Below are 21,824 nucleotides of genomic sequence, written 5' to 3'. Positions count from 1 at the left end.
TCATGGCATTTGCGAATGGTGTTGGAGGCGATGGCGTCCTTGTTGCTTCTTGCTCCTTGCTGGGTATATTGAGGGCTTGGCATTAGATCTAGATACTTGCTACTCGCAATGAGAATCGGAAAGAAATTTTCATGAAAATCTGAATATTTCTGTCGTTAATGTTTTAAAGGGGTAATATAGTATACTTAATCACCCATTGCTTTTCCAGAGTAGCTATTGTAGAACGCTAAATCTCATTAAATTCATTCAGCCCAAATTCATTCTTGGCCAGGATTTACTTCATTTATGCTCAAGCGTCCCAGGGTTGTGCGCGACATCATGGCCATGTTGGTCTTTAAATAGCACCTTTAACGACATATGTCAACTCAGAATCTGTTCCTGTTTGACCTATATTCCCGTATAGAACCAAGTAAACTCACCTTAGGCGGATTCTTCACTCCCGCCTCCTTAGCCTCGTCGGCGGTCTTGACTACTTGATCAACTTCACCCTATTGGACCAAGCTACTGTTAGATACAGCCTTATATAATTCCTCTTTCGAATTTCGGAGTTTAAAGGGAGTACTTACTTCACGTCGCCCCCCTCGAATTTTCGTCCACACTGTATCGCCTTCCTTATCTTTAACTTGTAATGAAGGCATTGCAAATAGTTTCTCTCGTGATGAGTTAGTTTAGTATTTTAATATTAGTAGTGATAATGTTATGAGCAACTGAACTTGGACGCTTCAATTTCAATGCAGAAAGCCCTCTTAATTTTCAGATCTTAAAACATCTCGGGTGGTTGGTGTTGTACAATCTTGACGTCATGACGCCGTCACTTTTACAGCCTTCTGTGCAAATCCATTCCCCTCTATGAAGGGGAGCTATATAGATGATTCTATTCATATTGTCGTAAATCAGGGATATCTGGTCACATTTGATGATATGTTGGTTGAGTTTTGTCGATGACGACGATTCAAGTCCGAAACACTCCCAAGTTCAAACTTATATCATACTGTTATCACATGTAGTACTCTTCTCATTTGAGGAATGTAATTAAAGATCAATGCATTGGGTCTATTCATGAATCGACAAGGAGATCCAAGCCTCATCAACCAATTACTCGTATTGGGTACGCCGATATATCGTCTCCACCCCTATGCTATTGGGACTCATGCTATAACCTACGTGCTTAAATAATCCATAGGTCCGTACCATGGCTAACGCCCAAATCTATCATGAAAGAAAAATCTTCCAAGGCGTGAAAAGTATCTGGCATCTCTAATGGCCTGCTATATGTAGGGCGGTCTTGGCCTAATCATACCATGCCGTCCGGCTTTCTTTTCTTTTAGGATACGGGGAGGATGTTTCGTTTGACTCATGGGCGCTTTAGCAAAAGTGGTATCATGAAAAGAAATAAAAAAGCCGCAGCCAGTCTATGCCAAACATAATGTGTTCAATTGATTACATGACGACCTATAGAGAATTAGTATGCAAATTATGTAGACATTGGCGCAGGAGAAAAACTTACACAATCACCTTCTTGCTTGCCCTGAGGTATGCCCATTGCCTCGAAGGTAGCAGGGCCTTGGCTAGGTTTAGCCGTAGGTTTCGCGGGAGCGGATGCTGTCGAGCCAGGGGTACCGGCCGTCGGGGGCGGACTTGACATCGGGGGTCTTGCTTGTTGAGGCGGTGCGCTTGACCGACCACCGTCACCTGGGCCAGGGCGCGGTTTCAATGGCGCATTCGGTTGACTCGCTATTCGCTGACCACCGGGACCTCCTTGGGGTAAACCACCCATTGGAATAGAGCTTGTGCGGGGCCCCAGCCCACCACTCATAGTCGGAGAGGCAGCAGCAGGCGGTCGGCCACCGTGATCGTAAGCACCGGTAGAAATTCGTGGACCAGGAGCATGAGATGTTGGTAAAGATGATTCTCTCTGACCATACCCAGCCGATGGTGGGTACGCCCCTTGGGGTGGCGGGCCTTGTTTTGTGAGTCGGTTCGGTCCAGGGTTATGAGTAGGGCCAGGTCCGTATCCGGACGGCGGTGGTCTTTGATCGAATTGTCCGGTAACAGGACGACCTCCGCGACCTCCGGGACCGGGACTAGCCTGTCGGTAACCACCGGGAAATTGTGGTTGCCAACCAGCAGAGACTGGACGGCCTCGGCCCGGATCCGTACCAGCCGGTGGAATAGGTAGTTGACCTGCGGAATGAGATGGACGAATACCACCATTGCCGGGCGGTTGGGTGCGTATACCGAACGAACTTCCTGGACGGTCCGCAATTGGACCTGTCGATGGCCGAATACCGGGATTGTAATGAGGCGATAATTGTGGCTTCATGCCTGCCGTATCGTCCTCGGGATATGGAGCAACAGACTTCGGCCGTAGAGATAAGCCTGGCGGCCTATCATCCTCGGGGTAGGGAATTGCCGGTGCTCCCTGGCCGGCAACATTAACGGCAAAAGCTGGGGGCCGGTTGCCGCCACTTACGTTAAGCCGCGAAACATCCGGCATGTCAGCGTGTTCGAAATCTTGATGCCTAGGAGACGGGTGAGGCGAAACCCTAGGCGAACCTTCCGACACCGTCGGCATTGACTTCGTCAATTGCTTTAACCGTTCCGGCCTCTGGCCTCTTTGAGAGCCATGCTTTGACTTGATTCTCGCGAACGCCGTCGTTTCATGGTCCTGCTTCGACAGAGTCTTAGATTGCGATAGATTATCCAACCTGTCTTTAGCGTCCTTATTACCATGCTCCGCAGCTAATTCGTACCATCTTCGAGCCTCTCGCAGATCCTTCTCGACTGATATTCCAATTTCGTAGTAATAACCTATGGCGAACTCTCCAGTTGGTAGCTTTGTCCGGGCAGCTAGCTGGGCGTACTTGAAAGCAAGAGCCTCGTTCTTCGCGAAGGTGTTTTCGTATCCAAACAAGAACCATCTACTGACACCTAGGCACGCCTCGGGTTGGCCCTGTTTGGCGGCAAGTCCGTAGTAATGTAGCGAAAGTGCCGGATTGAAATCACAACCGAGCTGGCACAACTCATAAGCCTGCCCCATCTTCAACTGGGCCTTAGCAAATCCAAGATAAGCAGCCTTTTCGATATACTGCCGAGCAACGGCGACGTCGTACGGTACAACTTCCTCGGGTACAGTGACGTCAGGAAGGTCTCTTGCGATTAGCATACCATAAACGAAAGCACCCTGGGGTGCGTCTTCGTCGGCCGTATCCGCGGCAGAATGTATTAAGTCCAATCCTCTTGCGATGTCCTTCGATTGACCTCGCTGACCTAACAGGTTGATCATACCTAGTCGGTATGAGGCTGCTGAATCTTTCGAGGACAAACCCATTTGGTAATGCCTCATGGCTTTTTCCATATCATTTGAATTTTCGTAGAGCATGCCAATCCGGTAGTCGGCGCGACCCCACCCTGACTGCGCAGCGCTCGAGTAACATGTGTAGGCTTCCTTCTTGTCCTGTCTCTTACCAAACTTGCCAAACTCTAGCCACTTTCCTCGAATAAAGAGGGCTTCGGGATGGCCCTGATCTGCGAGGTAGGTAACAATATTAACAGCGTCGATGCGCAACTCGTGTTCAATCTTAGGTGTCGCCGCTCGTACTGGGGGGTCTCGGTCGTTAAGGCCGCGCGTAGCCTCTTCTTCCCGAATGGCGGCTTCGGCGGCTATCTCGACATATGATAGGACGTCGCGAGCCCAGCAAATTTGCATGTTGGGGTCATTGGAATGGAGGACATGTTGCCTGCTCTCGGCCAAGACCGCTTCTTTCTCCTCGTCACTAGGTGGTATGTGCTCTCCTTGGACCTTCGGGAAGGGTGAGAAGGAAGGTAAATCGCGCATATCTTGGAGGTTTCTTTCGAATTGGGGAACTCGCTCCGAGGTCTCCTGGAATGGGCTGAAGTTGGATGCGGGACTATAATCAGATGCGGAGTTCTGGCCTTGTTGGTATTGCTGCCCAAAACTGGCGACTCGAGTATTTAGAAAAGTAGATAAGGAAGGTTCGCGAGAGTGTTGTGAGGCGGAACCGGGATGTTGCGATGTTGAATTTCGCGGCTCGATTGATCGGGCTTCTAATTCCATGCGTTGAAGACCTTGCTGCATGTTTTCGGGAACTTCTGGCATTACCCTGTGATGTTATGAAAGGTCAGGTACATATTCAAATTCAAGGTCATGTGTTAACAATCAGTCGCAACAAGGGAACAATAGTATATCAAAGATATTGTATAGAGTATTTTTCTTTTTTTTTCTTTAATGTGAAAAAGTACGCACCTTTGTGGTGATGGTGCCACTACTTCAGGTGGCATATAGTAGTCATCCGCACCTCCAGGATAGAAGGTCGCTCCAAAATTAGGCATGTCGAAATCGTCTTCTTCTTCTTTCTGCGGCTGGTGAAGACCTGCATAAAATTGAAAAAAAAGCACTTGTCAGCCCGCCAATTCTCGAACCAATGATCAACCCCAGCTAACCAAGCTTCTAGACTCTTAGACGTAATATGGTAGTATGTTATGTAGGTAAGGAGGAATTATGCTGTGGTGGGGTCCTCTTTTTTCTCCCCCTTTCCCTTTTCCTTTCCTTTTCCAAAGTGGAGGCCAAAACGTGCTGTGTGTTGTCTCAATGTTATGTGTGTTTTAATGCTGTAATCTCCAAGATCCAAGGGGTCCGTTTTCTTAAGTCTTTCCCTGTCAGATGTTGGCTTTTTTGGCTTGACCTAGGTAGAGCTGGAAACAAGGATGTGCGACGTGCGTTATAAGTATGTAAGACTTCAGTCCTAGGGATCCAGTAAATCCAGTAACTCGACAAGGTCTTACAGCTTATTTCCTAGTGTCACAAGCTGTATATTTGAGTCTTTGAATTCCCCGGGGTATGGCAAAAAGGGGAAATAAAGGAACAATGTGATTATGTTGTGAACAAACCCTCGACTTGTCTCAGGCTGGTGTTTCCTTAAAGAAGTTGAAGAGAGTTGATGGTGTAAATAGGTTATATGGTTTAGTTATTCTCCAGTCTGCCAGTCCAAATTCAAAAAAAAGCCAAGAAAACTGCCCGCCATGTGCTGAGGGAGGGGCAGAAGAATGATCGGTATGTGCCTGCCAGAATGACAGGATCTACCGCCACTTCCCCATATAGGTTAGCCGGTTTGGGCTAAGCCACTTGGGCCTATGCGACGAGGCTACCTCCTTAGGTACATGTACCTAGCTATTTTAGCTTCAGATGAGAAGATTTAGGCCAATAATCCACTATAAATGAGCTTCTCCAGAAGGGATCCTAGGTACCGTAATCAAAACGTCCAGGTACTTCCAGGCAGTATTTAGATGTAAGCATTCGGATCGCGAACATGGCGCATTTACTTCCTAGTCCGGTACCACACCAATGCATTATCCCAGAATATCTGGAGGGATTATTGCAATTCTCCGAGGTCGTGTTCTCCATAGGTTATTTCCAGAGCTGTAAATATTCTGACATCACAGCCTCAAAAGCAGGCTGGCAAGCTGGTTACCTTTCAGGCAACAGGTTTTCTCCTTTTCCCAAAGGTAGCATTCGTCCCTGCATGATCGACTCGGGTAAGGGGGGAGATCGTACACGTACACAATATACGCACGTCGTTGAGAGCTCGGTCCCGGATATTGGATTTCCAGGGTCCAACACGGGAATATCCATTGGCATCCACCAGGTCGGGAAATCTTAAAGGTTGGAAGGGAAATAGGGGTAAGGTGATGAGGTATGTATGTAGGTATCTGAAGAATAGTAATATCAAATCTCTGCTTACTTACCTGCACTCTTTTTGGTATCCATTTCTGGAGCTACAACTTCAGGTGGCACGTAACCCGATGGATGCTGCGTCATCATTATTCGCGCCGTGCGCAGTCCGGTTCTTTGATTTAATTAACGACTTCGTAATCCTAGTTATCTGGTAGATATATGGCATTAAATACGGCAATGCCTGTTCATTTTGCGAAAATAAAAAGTCATATTCCGTATGTAATAGAAATGACCAGAAGGTGTCAAATACATAGTTGATGTTTGTAGAACCCACTTGAAGTCGCACAAACTCGAGTCGAGGGTCCTTGATTGTCTTTTATTTACAACTACCTAGGTATGAAACCACCTGATTCTCCTTTCTACCCTAGAAACTGCCCGGGTGCCTAGGTAGCTATCACCGATCCATCGGATGCAACTAGAAATACCTAGTAGGAGTCGAGGACAAAGCGGCGTTGTCTGGTACAAAATGAAGGGAATCATGGTATCTAGTGGGCACAGCCAGCGTGACAGCTACCTACCTGGGCAAGTTAGCTGTCGGATAAAATGAAGTGCCTGCATCCTTCAGGGGGATTAATGTGGAAATGGTAATAGAGAGACAGCGACAACGGCATTAGCTTAATTAGTACGGAAATATTCCTCTTTTTTTTCACCTGCATAGTATGATGATGATCCGTCCCGACTTGATGGTAAACTATAGCGTCTATGCCATAGCCTCATTTTGTTTCTATTTCTAGAAATACTCGTTCGGCGCTTAGTATCGCCGCAGCTAGGTAAGAAGTCTTAGCCTCAAAACTACCACTAGCAAGATATTAACAATCGTAATTTCTTTTCTTGAGTCTTTATTTGGCATTTATTATTATGTATGGATACGCGAATACGTGTATCTAATCAAAAGTAACGTAACTGGTGAAGATCGGGTCAGGAGAAAACTATATAGTTACCGAATGGTATCTTCCACTCCTGAAGGATTCGGTTTAATTCCCGATATTCCAGAGCATAACAGGTCGCTTATATCAAATTTAAAGGAATTCGGATACGTGACACAAGGGTCGGTATACGGCATGAAAATGATACAAAAGATGCTGCTGCTTGCTATACTAATTCTTGAAATGTTGAGAACTGATAAAACTATATATGGAGTAAATAGAGGAACCATTTACTAAAGCTGGCGGGATGCAGTGATACGTGGGTTCATCCGGGGGTGTCATGTGTGTCTTGGCTTGTCTAATCCAGGTAGACGGTGTTGATGGTATCCCAATACGTAGCCGCAGAGGACGAATAACACCTGACCAGGGCTGCTGCCAGCACCTCGTGGGCATCCGATAATCGCTAAAAAACTATCAACTGACAACTCATAGTAAGAAGCGAATGGTCCATTAAGATAAGGTCTTCATCAGCTTGCTGGATACCTAGAGAATGGGTAATATCCTTTAATAGGAAAAGAGTGCAAACTCATAGAATGGAGTAAACCATACGTGAGAACCGAGAATCTGCAACTTGTGAACCTTTTTCGTATGTAATTCGATCGAAAATGTCTTGAAGGTAAAAGAAGTAGATGTTTTTGGAAAGATACATGTATCTTTTTTAATGTATTTGGAAAATGGAAACAACAGCGGGAACAGCGGGAATAACCCCGGACTCACCAGCCACAACACCAACACCAACACCACTTTCCCGATTCTGGAGCTCAAGCCACCTGTGGCACCGAGCTCGGAAATCCAATTGCATCAACTTGAAGGAAAGTGGGTCCAGACTGTTCTCGTTCGTCAGCCTTTCAGCCTGCTTGCCTTGCCTTACTACCAAACCATCGAGAAATTCATCAACATCACCAATTCCCCAAGAAGAAACGTCATTTCCTACTCGTCCAGTAGAGATTCTTCCATTTAGAGATCCGCAAGGAGGATCAATTCCCACTCCCGAGCTAGTAAAAGCTCCCCACAAATCTCCTCCGCTACCGTTGAAACCAGAAACGGTCGACGACAATAACGATAACGAAGCTATCATCACTATATCATCCTCTACTACCACTACCACTTCCACACCAACACCAACTATCACCGTAACTCCTACCGCCACCGCGCCCCTCCAATCTTCCTCTTCATCGTCTATATCTCCACCCTCGTCCGAATCATCAACCCCCAAACCCACAACCATGGCAGACCGCACTCTCCAGCAAATCCTCAGCCAACTGCGCTCGAACCCCAACGCTCCCTACGGCGAAGCATCATCCCTCCTCTCGAGAGCCAAAATCGCGCTCCTCCAACTCGGCGCCGCGACCCCAGGACCCAACAGCACGGCGTCGCCACAACACCTCTCCCTCGCGCGCGACGTATACGAGCAGGGCGCACTCTTCAGCATCCGGGCACGGAATCCTGACGCCTTCACGCGGTACGTAGCGCAGCTACAGCCATTCTACGAGCTCCCCTCCACCTCCGGCAACGAAGAGCAGCGGAACAAAGTCACTGGTTTATATCTATTGCTTCTTTTGACCCAAGGTCGATATGCCGAGTTCCATTCCGAGCTCGAGACTCTGGGAACCCGGGCTAAGGAGAACGGTTCTGGGGAGATCGAGGGCGATCGCTTTTTAGGATACCCGATTAAGTTGGAGCGCTGGCTCATGGAGGGGAGTTATGATCGGGTCTGGAAGTCTATGAAGAGTCGTGAGGTGCCTAGTGAGGAGTACGGTGTCTTCTCTGAGGTGAGTTTTGCTTTTTCTCCTAACATTCATATACAACTTGCATACGCACCTCACCCTACTTTCCTTCGTCATCCGCCAGATAAGTACAAATACCGAACTAACAAAACATAGATCCTAACATCCCAAATCCGCTCCGAAATCGCCTCAAGCAGCGAGCGCGCATACCCTTCCCTACCATTAAGTAGCACCAAATCCCTCCTCTTCCTCGACTCCGAGGGCGCCGTCATCGAATTCGCCCACCAGCGCGGCTGGCTCGTTCGCGACGGCAAAATTTACTTCCCTATCTCAGCTGCCACCACCGATGGCGAAGATGTCATCGTCGACGATGCAGAACAGGGAGAAGGTGAGAACGAGAAGGAGTTCAGCCGTATGGTTATCGAGAATGCGCTTGGGTACGCTCGCGAACTTGAGACGATTGTCTAAGCTATTATCGTGTTGTTATGGGTGCAAAGGTCGATCGGGGATCCCAAGACCGAACGTGCCGGCCTGGACTGGCGACTTTAGGTGATAGGCGGGTGAGAGTAGAATTAAGCAGCGAGTAGCAACCAGTATGGAAATATCTGGACTTCGCTACGGACTGTGCGGGAGTATATTCCAACGAAATTAATACCACACGACATGAGATAGACTAGGCCAAGTTGTCTAGACCATCTACGAAGGAATCAGAAAGCTTCACGAGCCTGCGTGTATGAATAAACAAAAATGAGCATTAATAGACGCAACGGCGCAAAGGGGGTTATAAATTCAAACCTTTACTTATATCGAGGCATTCCTATTTGCATCCACTACTAGCGACTACTTTATATATCGCGAATAGTTAGAGTTGTATAGACTCATTGTGTTCCAGACGTAAATACTATTTATTTTGGCATCAACAACATGAAACATATCTGATTCAGACAACTCCATCCCAGGCTTCTCTAAGGTAATCTTTTAGCTCCTGCCCCGGCCCAGCAGTCATAACTTTTCTCTCAACTATGTAATAACTGGCCGAACCCACCAATTATCATTACTTCATAACTCGCCTCCTAGAGATCATATCCATTTACGCGAATAGCTTAAGCCCGCTACCATGTTTTCCAATCTCGCACACCTCGCAGACGGCGCAGACAGTGCCCTTGTACTTGGTATGGTACTTAGATCCGTCAAATGCGCACTCCTCGTATGCAGTGCCACTGTAGATGGGAGTATGGCTGGCTGCGCAAATCTCAAACTCGGCGAATTGATCGTATTCGATTTCAACCGTGTCGTGAGGGTTGCGCTCGCATTGCGCTTTTATCCTTCGTGCCTATCCAATTCAGTCAGCTATATAGTCGAGTAGTATCTATGAATATGGAAAACTTACGCTTTCAAGTATTCTGTTAGCACCTCCGTTGGCCAAGATACGGTTGGCAAAGCTTAAGGCGGAGCTATAGTTCTTGCTCCTTGACGCCAAGTTCATGGCGTTCAAGAGAGCCAATTGTCGGTGGGGGACTTCGATCTTAGGAATTGTGAAGTAAGCTGAAAGTTCGAGACTTCGCTTCAGAAGCGCGGGGTTTCCGTTAACAGCATCGGGAGGGCCTAGCTTCCTTCGTGCAAGCTCAATTGACATGGCGACAGTGTATTCACTTGCTGAGGTGATTAGCTTCTTGGCTTCCGCTACTTCGCTCTCACTTGAAACAGTATTCGCGAGCATAGCATGAAGGATACCCTTGAAGATCTGGACTCCATCTTCAAGTTTGTTTGCCTTCATCGTATCATAACCTCTGTGAAGATCACTGGTAGCGAGATGTTCGATATCTCGAGGAATGATGGGGAGGACTTTTCTGGGATCTGTCTCGTCCAATGTTCGGCGGACGTAGTTCACCAGGGGTGGTAAGCCAGCAGATGCGGGTAGGAAAGTTCTTGACGCGGAGTAAATTTCCAAGAAACGAGGCTTGAGCGGCGCAAAGTTGACAGCCCCAACTTGTCGATTTAGGAGATTCATGGCCGACTCGAATGAGCCTGCGGCGATGTGATCCGCGGCCAATGGCGAATTGCGAGCCCACAGATCTGCCTCACTACTGCCAGCACCTCCGGCATCCGTGCTTTCAACGTTCACGAAATCGCTGTCGGCTTCGGGGGCAATATCATCACCCATATCCCAGCCAGCAGCGTCTTCATCGTCTTCAGCTTCCAAAGCACCATTTCGTTTAGCTGCGACATCCTCATCTGCAGCCTCATCTGCACCAAACCCATTAGCAGCTGCTGAAGGCTCATCCTCAAGTGTGATGCCTTCTAGCTGGCTAGCAAGGGCTTTCTCAAAGAAAGATTGGGAGGTAGCCTTTGTAGGCCAATTGGCCTTGTAAGTCGGTACAACCGGCTTCGTGGGGTTAAGTCCCTCGCCAAAGGTAGGTAATGTTAATTGGTCTTCAGTAACACCAGTAGCCTCCAAGATGGACTGGCATTCTTCTTCGAGACCATTGGCCTTAGCAGTCGTGTATGCCAAAGGGTCTATAAACTCATTAGTACATATAGATCATCGGGACGTGAGAAGAGCGACTCACATAAATCGATCTCCTTCAATAGCTGTATCCTATCTTCGACTTCACCCAAGTATAGTGCGTTCTGGAATCTTGCGGTGAAATCACCTCGGTGTTCTGCAATCTTGGCCATTCTTGCAAGCTTCGAATGGTCGCCAGTGGCAAGATATAAAAATGAAAGCTTGTCGAATTGCTTGAGTTTTTGGTAAGCCATCTCCACGACTTGGTGATTTCCGTGTGCCAAAGCCTCAGTTCCCAATCGAGTCCAGAGCTTAGGTCGGTCCAGTTCCTTAGCCATTTCTACAGCTACATCGAGGTTACCGCATTCTATGGCGAGTTCAAAACGAGTAGTAGGATCCTGTACGAATTGTAGCGCAATTTCGGGGTATCCCTTCTTCTGGAGGTATGAGATAATAGATTGACCGACTAAGCTAGACGTGCGGATGATGTGAAGCATTTCCTCATAGTTGCGTTTGACCAGGGATAACTTAAAGCGATACTCGGTTGGGTCGATGTGTAGAATCTTAGGCTTGGCGGCGCGGTCAAGACAGTAAACATTTCGTCCCTTGACCCGAACAAGATATACCGTCTGGTCGAGAGTCCTAACAATACCGTTGTCACCATTCATAAGGGTGTACTTGACGTGGTTTAGGGTAGAGTACAGCAAAACTCCGGCATCATCCCAAGTAGCGCTCTTGATTCGAATCGTCTCATGCAGGGTGCTGACTTGCTCGAGAGTCTTCGTCACAATGGTGACATTGTGCTTGCTCAAGAGCGCTGCATGGAGACCATCATTAGACCAGACAACATACTTGACACCATTTACGGATAACTCAGCGATGCTCTTCTTCTGTTGGATATCGTACAGGTGGACGGCGGTAGGGGTGATGATAAGCAAGTTTCCAGTGCCACCAAAGTAGATGTCGGTAGTTCCGATAGGGGGTTTAAAGGATCGCGCTGTGTTGTTAGAAAGATCCTTGATGTCAACGGTCTGTGTGGATGTGTTGAGCACAGCAAAACGGTTTCGAGCAACAAATATTGCCGAGTTGCCCTGTCCACGCTTCGAATCTGTCGCTTCCAGCGCACCAGAACCATCTCGAGGAAGATTAATTAGTTCATACGAACCACCTTCAGCAGGTGATGTGACTAGAACCGAGCGTTCAGCCGGGTTGTAAGATAACGTCCGTGGAGGAACCCAAGCACTGCCGAGTCGCTTAAGGGACAATAGCGTTGGGCTCTCAGCGTTCTTCTGGAAGTCGTATGAACGAACATGCTTCTCCTTCGTAATGAAGAATAGCGTGTTCTGGTGAACAGTCGAAGCTGGGCGTTCTCGTTCCAGCTTGAATACCATAACACCATTATCGTGACCAGCAGCAAATAGGTTGATTTCAGGGTGAGCAGCGATAACCCAGAACCGATCGTTTTCCCTCTTGAAAGATTGAACCGCCGTACGTTTCTGCGAATCCCATACTCGGATTGTTTTATCCTCGCCACATGACAAGATCAGGTCTTGGTGAGGGTGGAACAAGCAGCCAGAGGCGTTCTGGAAATGGCCACGGCAAGTATCGACTTCCCAAGCCTTGGTCTCGCTAAACCGCCATAGCTTGATGAGACGGTCATCGCCTGCCGAAACAATATGTGGAGCTGTCGGGTGGAAAGCAACCCAGTTAACGCCGCGATCATGACCCTCCAGTACGAATTTTACCATAGCATCGGTGTTACCAAACATGTCCGTCTGTTGGGCGTTCGATCGAGCGACTTGGTCTTCGAATGACATCGAGGTAGGGGCCGAGTGCTTCTTTCGCAAGCCGGAAATATCCCAGACACGGACGGATTGATCGAGGGATGCGGATACTACGAGATCGTCCTTGGGGTGGAATTGGGCGCACATAACATAGTGATTATGGCCAGTCATTGTGCAAACTAGATGAACTATTAGCGTTCACTATCCTCAAGTTTTTGCCCACGATAACCCATACTCAGCGATCGATTTTGCCAATTCCATATCCGAATCGTCTGGTCATCAGAGGCTGATATGATCCATGGTAGTTCATGGTGGAAGAAAACGGTTCGAACATAGTCTAGATGCCCGTTCAAGGTGAATAGGCATCGTCTTGTCTGGTAGGACCAGACCTTGATCTTGTAGTCGTCGCCTCCGGAAACGAAGAGAGGTTGTGTTTTATGGAAATCGATGCCTCGAACGGGCCCGTCATGTTCTTCGAAACGGTCAATGAGAGTACCCATGCGGTAGTCCCATAGTTGTATGGTTGAGGAATGTAGTGATACGAGGATCCATGGTCTAATTGCTTCAAAGTCAGCAACGAACAACAGCGGTGACGATAGGCAGAGAGATATCGAAGGGATTCTAGGAGTCTTTACCTTTTTGGGTGAAAGGCGATACCTTTCGCTCTCGAAGACTTGGACTCGAACTACAGCGACATAGGTCAGGAGCTGTTTAGAATATACGCGACCGGGTTTCTTGTTGTATCAATGGGTATATACCTTTGTTAACATTCCCGAAGAGGCCTGCATTGTGAAGGCGGCGATAGAGGCAGCAGGAAGCCCCTAAGCTTGTGTCATGAATCGTACGAAAGGCTACGTGCGCCAAGGGTCGGTGAAGATTATAGGAGATGGTGAATGAAGAATTGGATATATGTGGTGACGGAAGGTGAGCTGTGACGCTCGGTAGAGTGTTGTCTTGACACCAAACTTGTCGTCGTTCCTTAGGCGATTCGTAAAGTCGTAAAGTGCATAGACAAGTCAATTCGTGGCCCCAAAAAGTGACGGTGGATTATTTCTTAGACTTGGGCTCGGCGTTGCAGCCAGTGCTTTACTTGGCTAGGATTGAGAATGTGGCTTGTGCTTCTACCAGCTGTCCTGATTTGATTGTGCGTGTCGGAATAATTCTCATCCCGATATGTTAGTATAGGTACTTCAATTGATAGGCTAATTCGCACTAGATATTGAGTGTTATGGTGTAGAATTACTTCATGGAGGGGCAGTTCGCCTAGCATACATACAGGTAGCTTCGACCTGTAAGGTCAGCTACTAACGGCGATGCAAGTACCTAACTTAAAACCCCTGACAGCTTTTAATTCATCGTATTCTTTATTCCTATTGGTGATAGCTTAATCCATTTACAATATTTAGCTAAATCTTATTGGTTGATGTGCGTTAATTCGTCTAGGTGTTCAATTGCTTTACCTCATCAATTAATTCATTCACTTACATCTACGCCGGAGCTTGAATCCGTACAAGTCCAGACTTGACAAAAAGCCACTTTGCATTTACAAAAGACTTATTATAACATTCCTCCTCATGACCTAACTGTGCATTACTTGCTATGATTTATGATCGATTTATGTTTTCGCAAAGTCGGTTAGTTTAAAGCTCTGTCGTGTGCTAAGAGCTTGCGACAGAGCTATTCGTTTCTTTAGTTGCCCGGCGCATTTACACCGTTTACGATATTGACATCATGATACGGCTGTTTCAACTGCCATGTGGCCTTGCTGCCACACTTTTGGCAGCACTATGCTTAAACTCCGGTTATGTCGCAGCTGGTCCATCTGTCAATGTTGCTATGAAAGCAGCATTTCCTACTCCTCCCTATCTCGTTGAGCTCTTGTAAGTTGTATGCTGGAACCTATTGAACTGAATCGGAACTGAACATAGCCTAGAGAGACAGCAGCCGGAGAGAATGCGACATCCTACTTCCCGCTCCTTGATCGAATCGCCGACGGCACATTTACAAATGCGAAGACGGATCAAGAGTTATACGAAAAGTTCCTCCAGATTTTGAAACAAGATGGCCATATGGAAAGTCCCGAGGCATTGTCTACCTTTAAGCTTGCTCTATCTATGCGGTCAGCAGCTCCGAGAATAGAGGCGCATTATCAATACTATGATACAGCCGTTGCACCCTCCCTAAACGATGCGAGAGATGATTGTGCCGAGTGGATACTCTTAAACGAAAGGCAGTATTGCTCGGCTTCATTGTCGCATGTCGAAGGCCAAGTTGTAGGAGAATCGTGCGTACCATGTCCCTACATATATATAGCTTTATCTTACATAACTCTAGGCAATTGCGCTCACTCCCCTTCGATCGCGCCTTGGGCATTGGCCCCGAAGCGATACTGTACGCGGACATTACTAAGCCCGAATTCGGGTCTTTTCACAAATCATTGGCGGAGATGGCTCGGAAAGGAGAAATATCATATCGATTACGATATCGAGTTGACCAAACTCAAGAACGAGAGCCGCTGCCGGTCAGTGGATATGGAATAGAGCTCCAGTTGAAACGAACAGATTATATCGTAATTGATGATCGTGATGCTGAGGCCGAGACAAGCTCAGCTGCTAAACCCGTTCCTACTGAGGTAGTGCTTGACGGCGACGAGGAGGTCACAGATTTAAAGCCACTATCAAGCTCCGAGTTATCGTCTTTGGGACTCAGGGCGGGCTCTGTTATTATGCAGAGTGACAATCCTTTTCAAACATTGATCAAATTAACTCAAGATTTCCCTAAATTCTCCGCTTCAGTCGCGGCTCACAATGCTTCCGAAGAATTTATCAAGGAACACCGCCAGAACAGAGCTTTAGGAGTTCCATCCGGAATGAATGTTCTCTGGATGAACGGTGTCCAACAAATCGAACGACAAATTGACCCCTTTACCCTTGTTGACAGCATTCGAAGAGAAAGAAAATTCATTGAAGGTGTCACGGAATTAGGTCTCACTGGGAAAGAAGCCATCTCCTTGCTTGGTAACCGTGAGATTACCTTGGCCAAGGCTGATGATGAGCCTCGAAGATTTGACTGGCGTGACGAGATCGAGGACGGCCGTGTTATCATTTGGTTGAACAACATTGAGAAAGACAAACGATACGCCGATTACCCCTCGAATCTCATGTCTGTAAGTATTCACTCCTCAGCCCAAGTAGGTGATGTTATCGAGCTGACCAATTGTCCTTTAGCTTATGCAACGAACCTACCCTGGGCAGATCCCTCCGATCCGGAAAGATATCTTTAACTTGGTCCTTCCAGTTGACCTAAGCAAGCCTGACGATTTGACCCTAATCGTTCAACAACTTCAAGGTTTTATTAAGAGACTCTTGCCTATCCGTTTTGGATTGGTCCCTTTGACACCAACGGAGAAGTCCGAAGAGCGAGCCAAATTGACCTACCACTTATTAGAGCACTATGGACTATCAGCACTCATGTCATATCTAGAGGCTTGCAGCGCGGGGAGCCAGTCTGAGCAAACGAATTTTGACAAGGCAATCAAAAACCGAACACCAAAGGCCGAGGCAACTCCCCTATCCTTCAAGGAAGTTCTCGAGTCTGAAGATTACGCAAAACACATTGAACATGCAAAGCACTGGGTAGACCGACTTAACGCTGACACTGAAGTACCCCCATTATTCATGAATGGCCTGCCCATTCCACGAGAGGAAAGATGGCTTCAAGCCATAACTATGAGAATGAGCGCCGACCTGCAAGTGGTTCAACAAGGAATATTTATGGGTACCGTTGACGACGAGACATGGATTCCAGGACTTTTCTTGGAGGGTGCCCCAACCCGACGCAATCTTTACATTTTCGACCCCGCGCTCAGTGTTGTAGATGTCAATAAACTCTACTCGGAACATAATGATCTATTCGGCCAGATCCCTGCCATTGAAGCGAGTGAAGACACCAGTAAAAAGACGTGGGCGACATTAACTGTCGTCGCTGATTTCAAATCTCAACAGGGTCTTGGTCTTCTATTATCTGCATTATCATTCCGGCGCAATAATCCCGGCATCCGCCTCGACTTTGTCCATAATCCCTCGACGCCTGATAAGGGATACGGAATCAACACATTACTCAAGAAAGATCTTACCAAGCTTTTGGAAATCGAGAATATAGAGACCCTCGAGATTCTTTTGGCCGGACCGATTGACGAAAGAAATGACGAATATAAGCTTGCGTTGTTACGGTTCTTGACAGAAGCCGCCATAGAGCCTGGCTCCCAACTACTTCTCCTTAATGGTCGTGTTGTTGGCCCATTCGCTCCTAATTCCGTATTCAAGGAAAGTGACTTCGAGCTATTACTTGAATTCGAGCAGGCGGCCCGAATACTTCCAGTATATAAGGCAGTAGATTCATTAGGTCTAACGGATAAAATATCGAGTCCTCTAGCTGCCGCAAAGCTTACGTCGGTAACGGCCATATCCACCGTATCAGAACTACCCGAAGGAATATTCGAGTCTGCCCCGACCCTGCGAACCTCCATGTTCGACGAGTGGAACTCGACCCATACGATGATCGAGATTGGCGATGCATCTAAAGCGAATATACACTTCGTTGCCTTGCTTAACCCTGCTAGTGAGGTAGGACAGAAATGGGCTTCTATTCTTAATGTTCTTTCTCAATTGGACGGTGTCTATCTTCGAATATTCTTAAATCCGAAAGAAAAATTAGAAGAGCTTCCAATCAAGAGATTCTACCGTTACGTGTTGGATTCCGCGCCATCTTTCGATGAAACAGGAAAGGTTACCTCTCGAGACGCTACCTTCAAGGGACTTCCCTCTGAAGCGCTTCTTAATCTTGGCATGGATGTACCACCTGCCTGGCTAGTGGCGGCGAAGCAGTCCATTCATGATCTGGATAACTTGAAACTAAGCTCAATCAAAGCAGATGTGGACGCCATATATGAGCTTGAACACATCCTCATTGAAGGTCATTCAAGGGAGACCACCGGTGGTCCACCACGAGGTGTGCAACTGCTGCTTGGTACAGAACGCGATTCTCACTTTGACGATACAATTATCATGGCCAATCTTGGTTATTTCCAATTCAAGGCCAACCCTGGATATTATAATATTCACCTCAAGGAAGGAAGAAGCTCAGATTTGTTCAATATCGTCAGTGTAGGAGCAAAAGGATACAACCCTGTTCCGGGTGATGAAGGTACCGAAGTTGCCCTCATGGGCTTCCAAGGCACGACATTATACCCACGTCTTGAAAGGAAGCCAGGAATGGAGACGGAAGACGTGCTTGAAGAGAGCTCATCGGATACTGGCGGAGATCTCATCTCCCGCGGCCTTAAGTTTGCCGAAGGGATACTCGGTGGATCAAAATCCAAGCCGAAGTCTGTTTCAGCTGAAGAACATGCTGAGATCAACATCTTCTCTGTGGCAAGCGGTCATCTTTATGAGCGCATGCTTAATATCATGATGGTCTCGGTCATGAAGAATACGAACCACACAGTCAAGTTCTGGTTTATCGAGCAGTTCCTCTCCCCTTCCTTCAAGGATTTCATACCGCATCTAGCCAAGGAATACGGTTTCAAGTATGAGATGGTTACATACAAATGGCCCCATTGGCTACGCCAGCAAAAAGAGAAGCAGCGCGAGATTTGGGGTTACAAGATTCTATTCCTTGACGTCCTTTTCCCTCTATCCCTTGATAAGGTTATTTTCGTAGATGCGGATCAAATCGTTAGAACAGACATGATTGATCTTGTCAACCTTGACCTAGAGGGTGCGCCATATGGTTTTACTCCTATGTGTGACTCTCGAACCGAGATGGAGGGATTCCGATTCTGGAAACAGGGATACTGGAAAAACTACCTTCGTGGAAACCCGTACCACATTTCAGCCTTATACGTAGTCGATCTCCGTCGTTTCAGGCAGATTGCTGCTGGTGATAGACTCAGACAACACTACCACCAACTATCGGCTGACCCAGCCTCTCTTTCTAACCTCGATCAGGACTTACCGAATCACATGCAGTTTGTACTTCCGATCCACAGTCTTCCACAAGAGTGGTTGTGGTGCGAAACATGGTGTAGTGATGAAAGCCAAAAGGAAGCACGGACCATTGACCTGTGTAACAATCCGCAGACTAAAGAGCCGAAACTCGACCGGGCTCGAAGACAGGTTCCGGAGTGGACAGTATACGACGATGAGATTGCGGCAGTTGATCGACGCCGGAGAGGATCGGTCGTAGATGATAATACTCAGAAGATACTCACAGGCAGCGCCGAGGAGAAGAATACCAAGAGCCGAACTTTAGAAGAAAATACCGAGCCAAAGACGAGGAAGAAGGATGAGTTGTAAGCATTAGACATTTACAAACAAGATATAGATCTAATTCAGTCTATTTGGCCAAGCCACTCGAGTCAAGACAATCATTACAATGCTCCCAGATGCCCCTTTTTATATACCACTATAAATTCCCTCGTAGTTGAGGATATTTCTCGTACACGTTAGCTCCGTTAAGTCCCGGCCAGTTAATAGACCCAAGAGCGATGACCTCAGAGCTGGCTTATCATCATTTCCACCCAATCATGTTTACCGCTAAATTATATGTACCATTTTACTATGCCTACATGAGATAAGTAACATGGTAAAGCATTTCTAGATGTACATTTACGTTCTCGTTTACATTTAACAACTACGCCCTTTACGTCCTCCGTCGACTTCCGTGCTTGGCAACGCACAAGGGCCGAATAAGCGAAACCCATTCCATTCTGCATTTCCCAAAGACGATATCCATCGATATCCGTCGGCGTCCATCTCCACAAAAAAAAAGACATCCATCATCACCGCTCTACTCTACACGCTACGGCTACGCTACAACTCCATAGTAATAGCTTATACTTCTCCATTTTCGCGATTGAGGCAGGTTGAGCAATGCCAAATTCTTCTCGCCTCGTCTAATTCCGACCGTGTCCGTTATTACTGCATTATTGTTATTGTGATTTACTTGCTACTTGTCCATTCTTCGTCTTCGCCACCGCCGTTCGCTACCCACTTTACTGTACCTACTACGGTACCTACCTAACATACAGACATAAAATATCCCGTAACATAAAAACATCAACACACAATACATAATAATTAAATATGGAACTCGGCTGCTCAGTAGTCACGCCGCTCTCCCCGCACCCGCACACGCATACCGTCGTGTTCCTGCACGGGCGCGGCGATACCTCGCAGAACATGGCCGACGCGCTATTACGCTGGACCCGGGACTCGCGCGGTCGCCCCCTCGTCGATGCGTTCCCGTCGGTGCGATGGGTGTTTCCGCAGGCGGAACCTAGGCTTGCGGAGACGCTGGGCGAGGTCTGGCCGCAATGGTTCGATATCTGGAATACCCTGGATATGACGGATCGCGAGGATTTGCAGGCTTTTGGGTTGAGGGGGAGTGTTGCTAGTATTGCGAAGATTGTTCGGAGGGAGGCTAGGTCCGTGGGCGGGATGCATAGGGTTGTGCTTGCGGGCGTTAGTCAGGGGGGTGCTACGGCTGTGCATACGTTGTTGCATTTGGATGGGAAGCCGGAGGGGGGCGAGGTTGAGGAGATTGAGGATGAGACGGCGGCGCCTCCGCCGAAGAAGTTGTGCGCGTTGATGGTATTTTCGAGTTGGTTGCCGTTTCCTGGTGGGTCGTTGGATGAGACGAGGGAAGTGCTGGGGTTGGAGTTGTTGGCGCCGAGGAGGGAACCGAGTGAAGGTGCTGAAGAGGGTGAGGTTGATAACCAAGATGAGGTGGTGAAGAACACACCGGCTTTCTTAGGGCATAACTCCGATGATCCCTTAGTGTTTGTCGAGTTCGGGCGTCAGCTAAGAGATGGGTTGAAGAGCTTCGGTATGGATGTTCAATGGCGCGAGTATAACAAAGGCGGCCATTGGATTAACGTCCCCGACGGCGTGAATGATGCTATCGAGTTTCTTATAGCGCAAGGTGTACCTGTTGCGAAGTGATGCATCCTTTTTCTTTTGATGAGTTGGGCAAAGCATTATACGGCATTAGTATTGCTACGAGAACATTGAACTTGGGAGACTGGGTTAGGAATTTTGTTGCATCTGCATGCTCGCTCGTTTACCCATTGGGTCTTTATCACGAGCCTGGATACCGCATTACCATGAGTTATGATACCTCTAGTCGAATGCATTTATAGAATAGCTAACAAGCTACTTTGGTATGGGATGTATGAAATATAGATCGAGGTCCGTCTCGAAAACACCATTTTGTACGTTAGGGAAACGTTTATTGAAGCTTCTATGAGCCTCGTCAGTGCTCAATTATGATTCTTACTATTTTGCCATACGCAGCCACCAGATATATTTATGATTCTTTTCTCTTCCTCTTCTCTTTTTCTTTTCCTCTCCTGTTTATTTATACCAATTAAAAGAAGTCCAATTGAATAAAAATTCTTGGGGCTAATCTCCTTTTTACTTGATGGTGATGCCTTCATACCAGCAAGTTGGCCCTAGGCGACAACTAGAAGAGAAATATGTGCACTAGAAGATGTTTAGGGTTCTTGCCACTATTCTAGGAATATGTGGGAAGTCTTCGGTAGGATGTTCGTGATCCACCAAGAATTGTTTGCTCCTATTGGTCCATGCGCAAAGACATATAAGCAGCAATAAAGCAAAGGAATTCTTAGGAGCGGGATTGTATAAAAGTACTTGACTCATGCCTTTTACCTGACTCAACCTTGTGCAACCCAAAAAGCTCCTTTACACTAATCTTTGGAAACATTTCTCTGGAAGTCCCAGATTCAATTTTGCTGTTTCTTTTTTTTTTTCTTTTTTTTTTTTAACAATCCTGCCATCTCTAGCCGACCGTCCTCGTGAATGTCTCACATTTATTCCTGTTATACCATTGCCTTTTCTTTTTTCGCAGCGTATTTTTCTTTTTCTTCTCGAAGATTGACATCATTTCATCACACCACACCACAACCCTCAACAATATCCCTCATCTTCACCAATTCAGAATAGGATCTCTCAGGAATTATAATTGATTGTTTTAATGATCATGTAGCTGCCTTTTCCTATCAAACATAGCACCTGGGCAGTATCCTAAAATATTTTCACATTAATG

The 21,824-nt window shown here is 47.1% G+C and overlaps 6 protein-coding genes across 6 annotated transcripts; 3 read left to right on the top strand and 3 right to left on the bottom strand.

The window, feature by feature from the left end:
- Positions 1-279: 279 nt before the first annotated feature.
- On the bottom strand, positions 280-638 carry F4822DRAFT_432189 (uncharacterized protein; the record flags this gene model as incomplete). The annotated part of the gene is made up of 3 exons (XM_051461602.1): positions 280-345; positions 420-488; positions 567-638. 3 exons carry the CDS (start codon positions 636-638, stop codon positions 280-282), a joined length of 207 nt encoding a protein of 68 aa, XP_051311115.1.
- A 328-nt stretch (positions 639-966) lies between these two features.
- F4822DRAFT_412793 (uncharacterized protein) lies at positions 967-4,282 on the bottom strand. Its single transcript, XM_051458987.1, has 2 exons — positions 1,508-4,282; positions 967-1,452 (listed from the first exon to the last, which is right to left on the bottom strand). Exons 1-2 carry the CDS (start codon positions 4,118-4,120, stop codon positions 1,441-1,443), a joined length of 2,625 nt encoding a protein of 874 aa, XP_051311114.1. The 5' UTR covers positions 4,121-4,282; the 3' UTR covers positions 967-1,440.
- A 2,933-nt stretch (positions 4,283-7,215) lies between these two features.
- Positions 7,216-9,327, top strand: F4822DRAFT_341697 (SAC3/GANP/Nin1/mts3/eIF-3 p25 family-domain-containing protein). The gene is made up of 2 exons (XM_051455816.1): positions 7,216-8,453; positions 8,565-9,327. The coding sequence occupies exons 1-2, from the start codon at positions 7,356-7,358 to the stop codon at positions 8,874-8,876; spliced, it is 1,410 nt and encodes a 469-aa protein (XP_051311113.1). The 5' UTR covers positions 7,216-7,355; the 3' UTR covers positions 8,877-9,327.
- F4822DRAFT_341685 (Coatomer, alpha subunit) lies at positions 9,032-13,778 on the bottom strand. Its single transcript, XM_051455815.1, has 6 exons — positions 13,457-13,778; positions 13,334-13,383; positions 12,934-13,253; positions 10,979-12,877; positions 9,799-10,925; positions 9,032-9,741 (listed from the first exon to the last, which is right to left on the bottom strand). The coding sequence occupies exons 1-6, from the start codon at positions 13,484-13,486 to the stop codon at positions 9,499-9,501; spliced, it is 3,669 nt and encodes a 1,222-aa protein (XP_051311112.1). The 5' UTR covers positions 13,487-13,778; the 3' UTR covers positions 9,032-9,498.
- A 548-nt stretch (positions 13,779-14,326) lies between these two features.
- Positions 14,327-19,152, top strand: F4822DRAFT_341674 (glycosyltransferase family 24 protein). Its single transcript, XM_051455813.1, has 4 exons — positions 14,327-14,578; positions 14,632-14,982; positions 15,033-15,864; positions 15,926-19,152. The coding sequence occupies exons 1-4, from the start codon at positions 14,430-14,432 to the stop codon at positions 19,052-19,054; spliced, it is 4,461 nt and encodes a 1,486-aa protein (XP_051311111.1). The 5' UTR covers positions 14,327-14,429; the 3' UTR covers positions 19,055-19,152.
- Positions 19,153-19,688: 536 nt separating this feature from the next.
- On the top strand, positions 19,689-21,159 carry F4822DRAFT_341676 (alpha/beta-hydrolase). The gene has a single exon (XM_051455814.1). The coding sequence runs from the start codon at positions 19,844-19,846 to the stop codon at positions 20,699-20,701; it is 858 nt and encodes a 285-aa protein (XP_051311110.1). The 5' UTR covers positions 19,689-19,843; the 3' UTR covers positions 20,702-21,159.
- Positions 21,160-21,824: the final 665 nt, after the last annotated feature.

This window comes from Hypoxylon trugodes (genome assembly GCF_022578975.1).
Source record: "Hypoxylon trugodes strain CBS 135444 unplaced genomic scaffold F4822scaffold_8, whole genome shotgun sequence".
NCBI lineage: Eukaryota > Fungi > Ascomycota > Sordariomycetes > Xylariales > Hypoxylaceae > Hypoxylon > Hypoxylon trugodes.
The sequence above is the reverse complement of the archived record's forward strand: the minus strand, read 5'-3'. Positions and strand labels throughout refer to the sequence as shown.

Excerpts from the sequence above, each read along its gene's own strand:
- F4822DRAFT_341676 (XM_051455814.1), top strand. The coding sequence starts at position 19,844 with ATGGAACTCGGCTGCTCAGTAGTCACGCCGCTCTCCCCGCACCCGCAC.
- F4822DRAFT_341674 (XM_051455813.1), top strand. The coding sequence starts at position 14,430 with ATGATACGGCTGTTTCAACTGCCATGTGGCCTTGCTGCCACACTTTTG. Across the intron at positions 14,579-14,631 it reads CCCTATCTCGTTGAGCTCTT|AGAGACAGCAGCCGGAGAGA; the intron begins GTAAGTTGTATG and ends AACATAGCCTAG. Across the intron at positions 14,983-15,032 it reads GGCCAAGTTGTAGGAGAATC|GCAATTGCGCTCACTCCCCT; the intron begins GTGCGTACCATG and ends ACATAACTCTAG.
- F4822DRAFT_341685 (XM_051455815.1), bottom strand. The coding sequence starts at position 13,486 with ATGCAGGCCTCTTCGGGAATGTTAACAAAG. Across the intron at positions 13,384-13,456 it reads CTTCGGGAATGTTAACAAAG|TTCGAGTCCAAGTCTTCGAG; the intron begins GTATATACCCAT and ends ATGTCGCTGTAG. Across the intron at positions 10,926-10,978 it reads ATTGAAGGAGATCGATTTAT|ACCCTTTGGCATACACGACT; the intron begins GTGAGTCGCTCT and ends ATGAGTTTATAG.
- F4822DRAFT_341697 (XM_051455816.1), top strand. The coding sequence starts at position 7,356 with ATGGAAACAACAGCGGGAACAGCGGGAATAACCCCGGACTCACCAGCC. Across the intron at positions 8,454-8,564 it reads AGTACGGTGTCTTCTCTGAG|ATCCTAACATCCCAAATCCG; the intron begins GTGAGTTTTGCT and ends AACAAAACATAG.
- F4822DRAFT_412793 (XM_051458987.1), bottom strand. The coding sequence starts at position 4,120 with ATGCCAGAAGTTCCCGAAAACATGCAGCAAGGTCTTCAACGCATGGAA.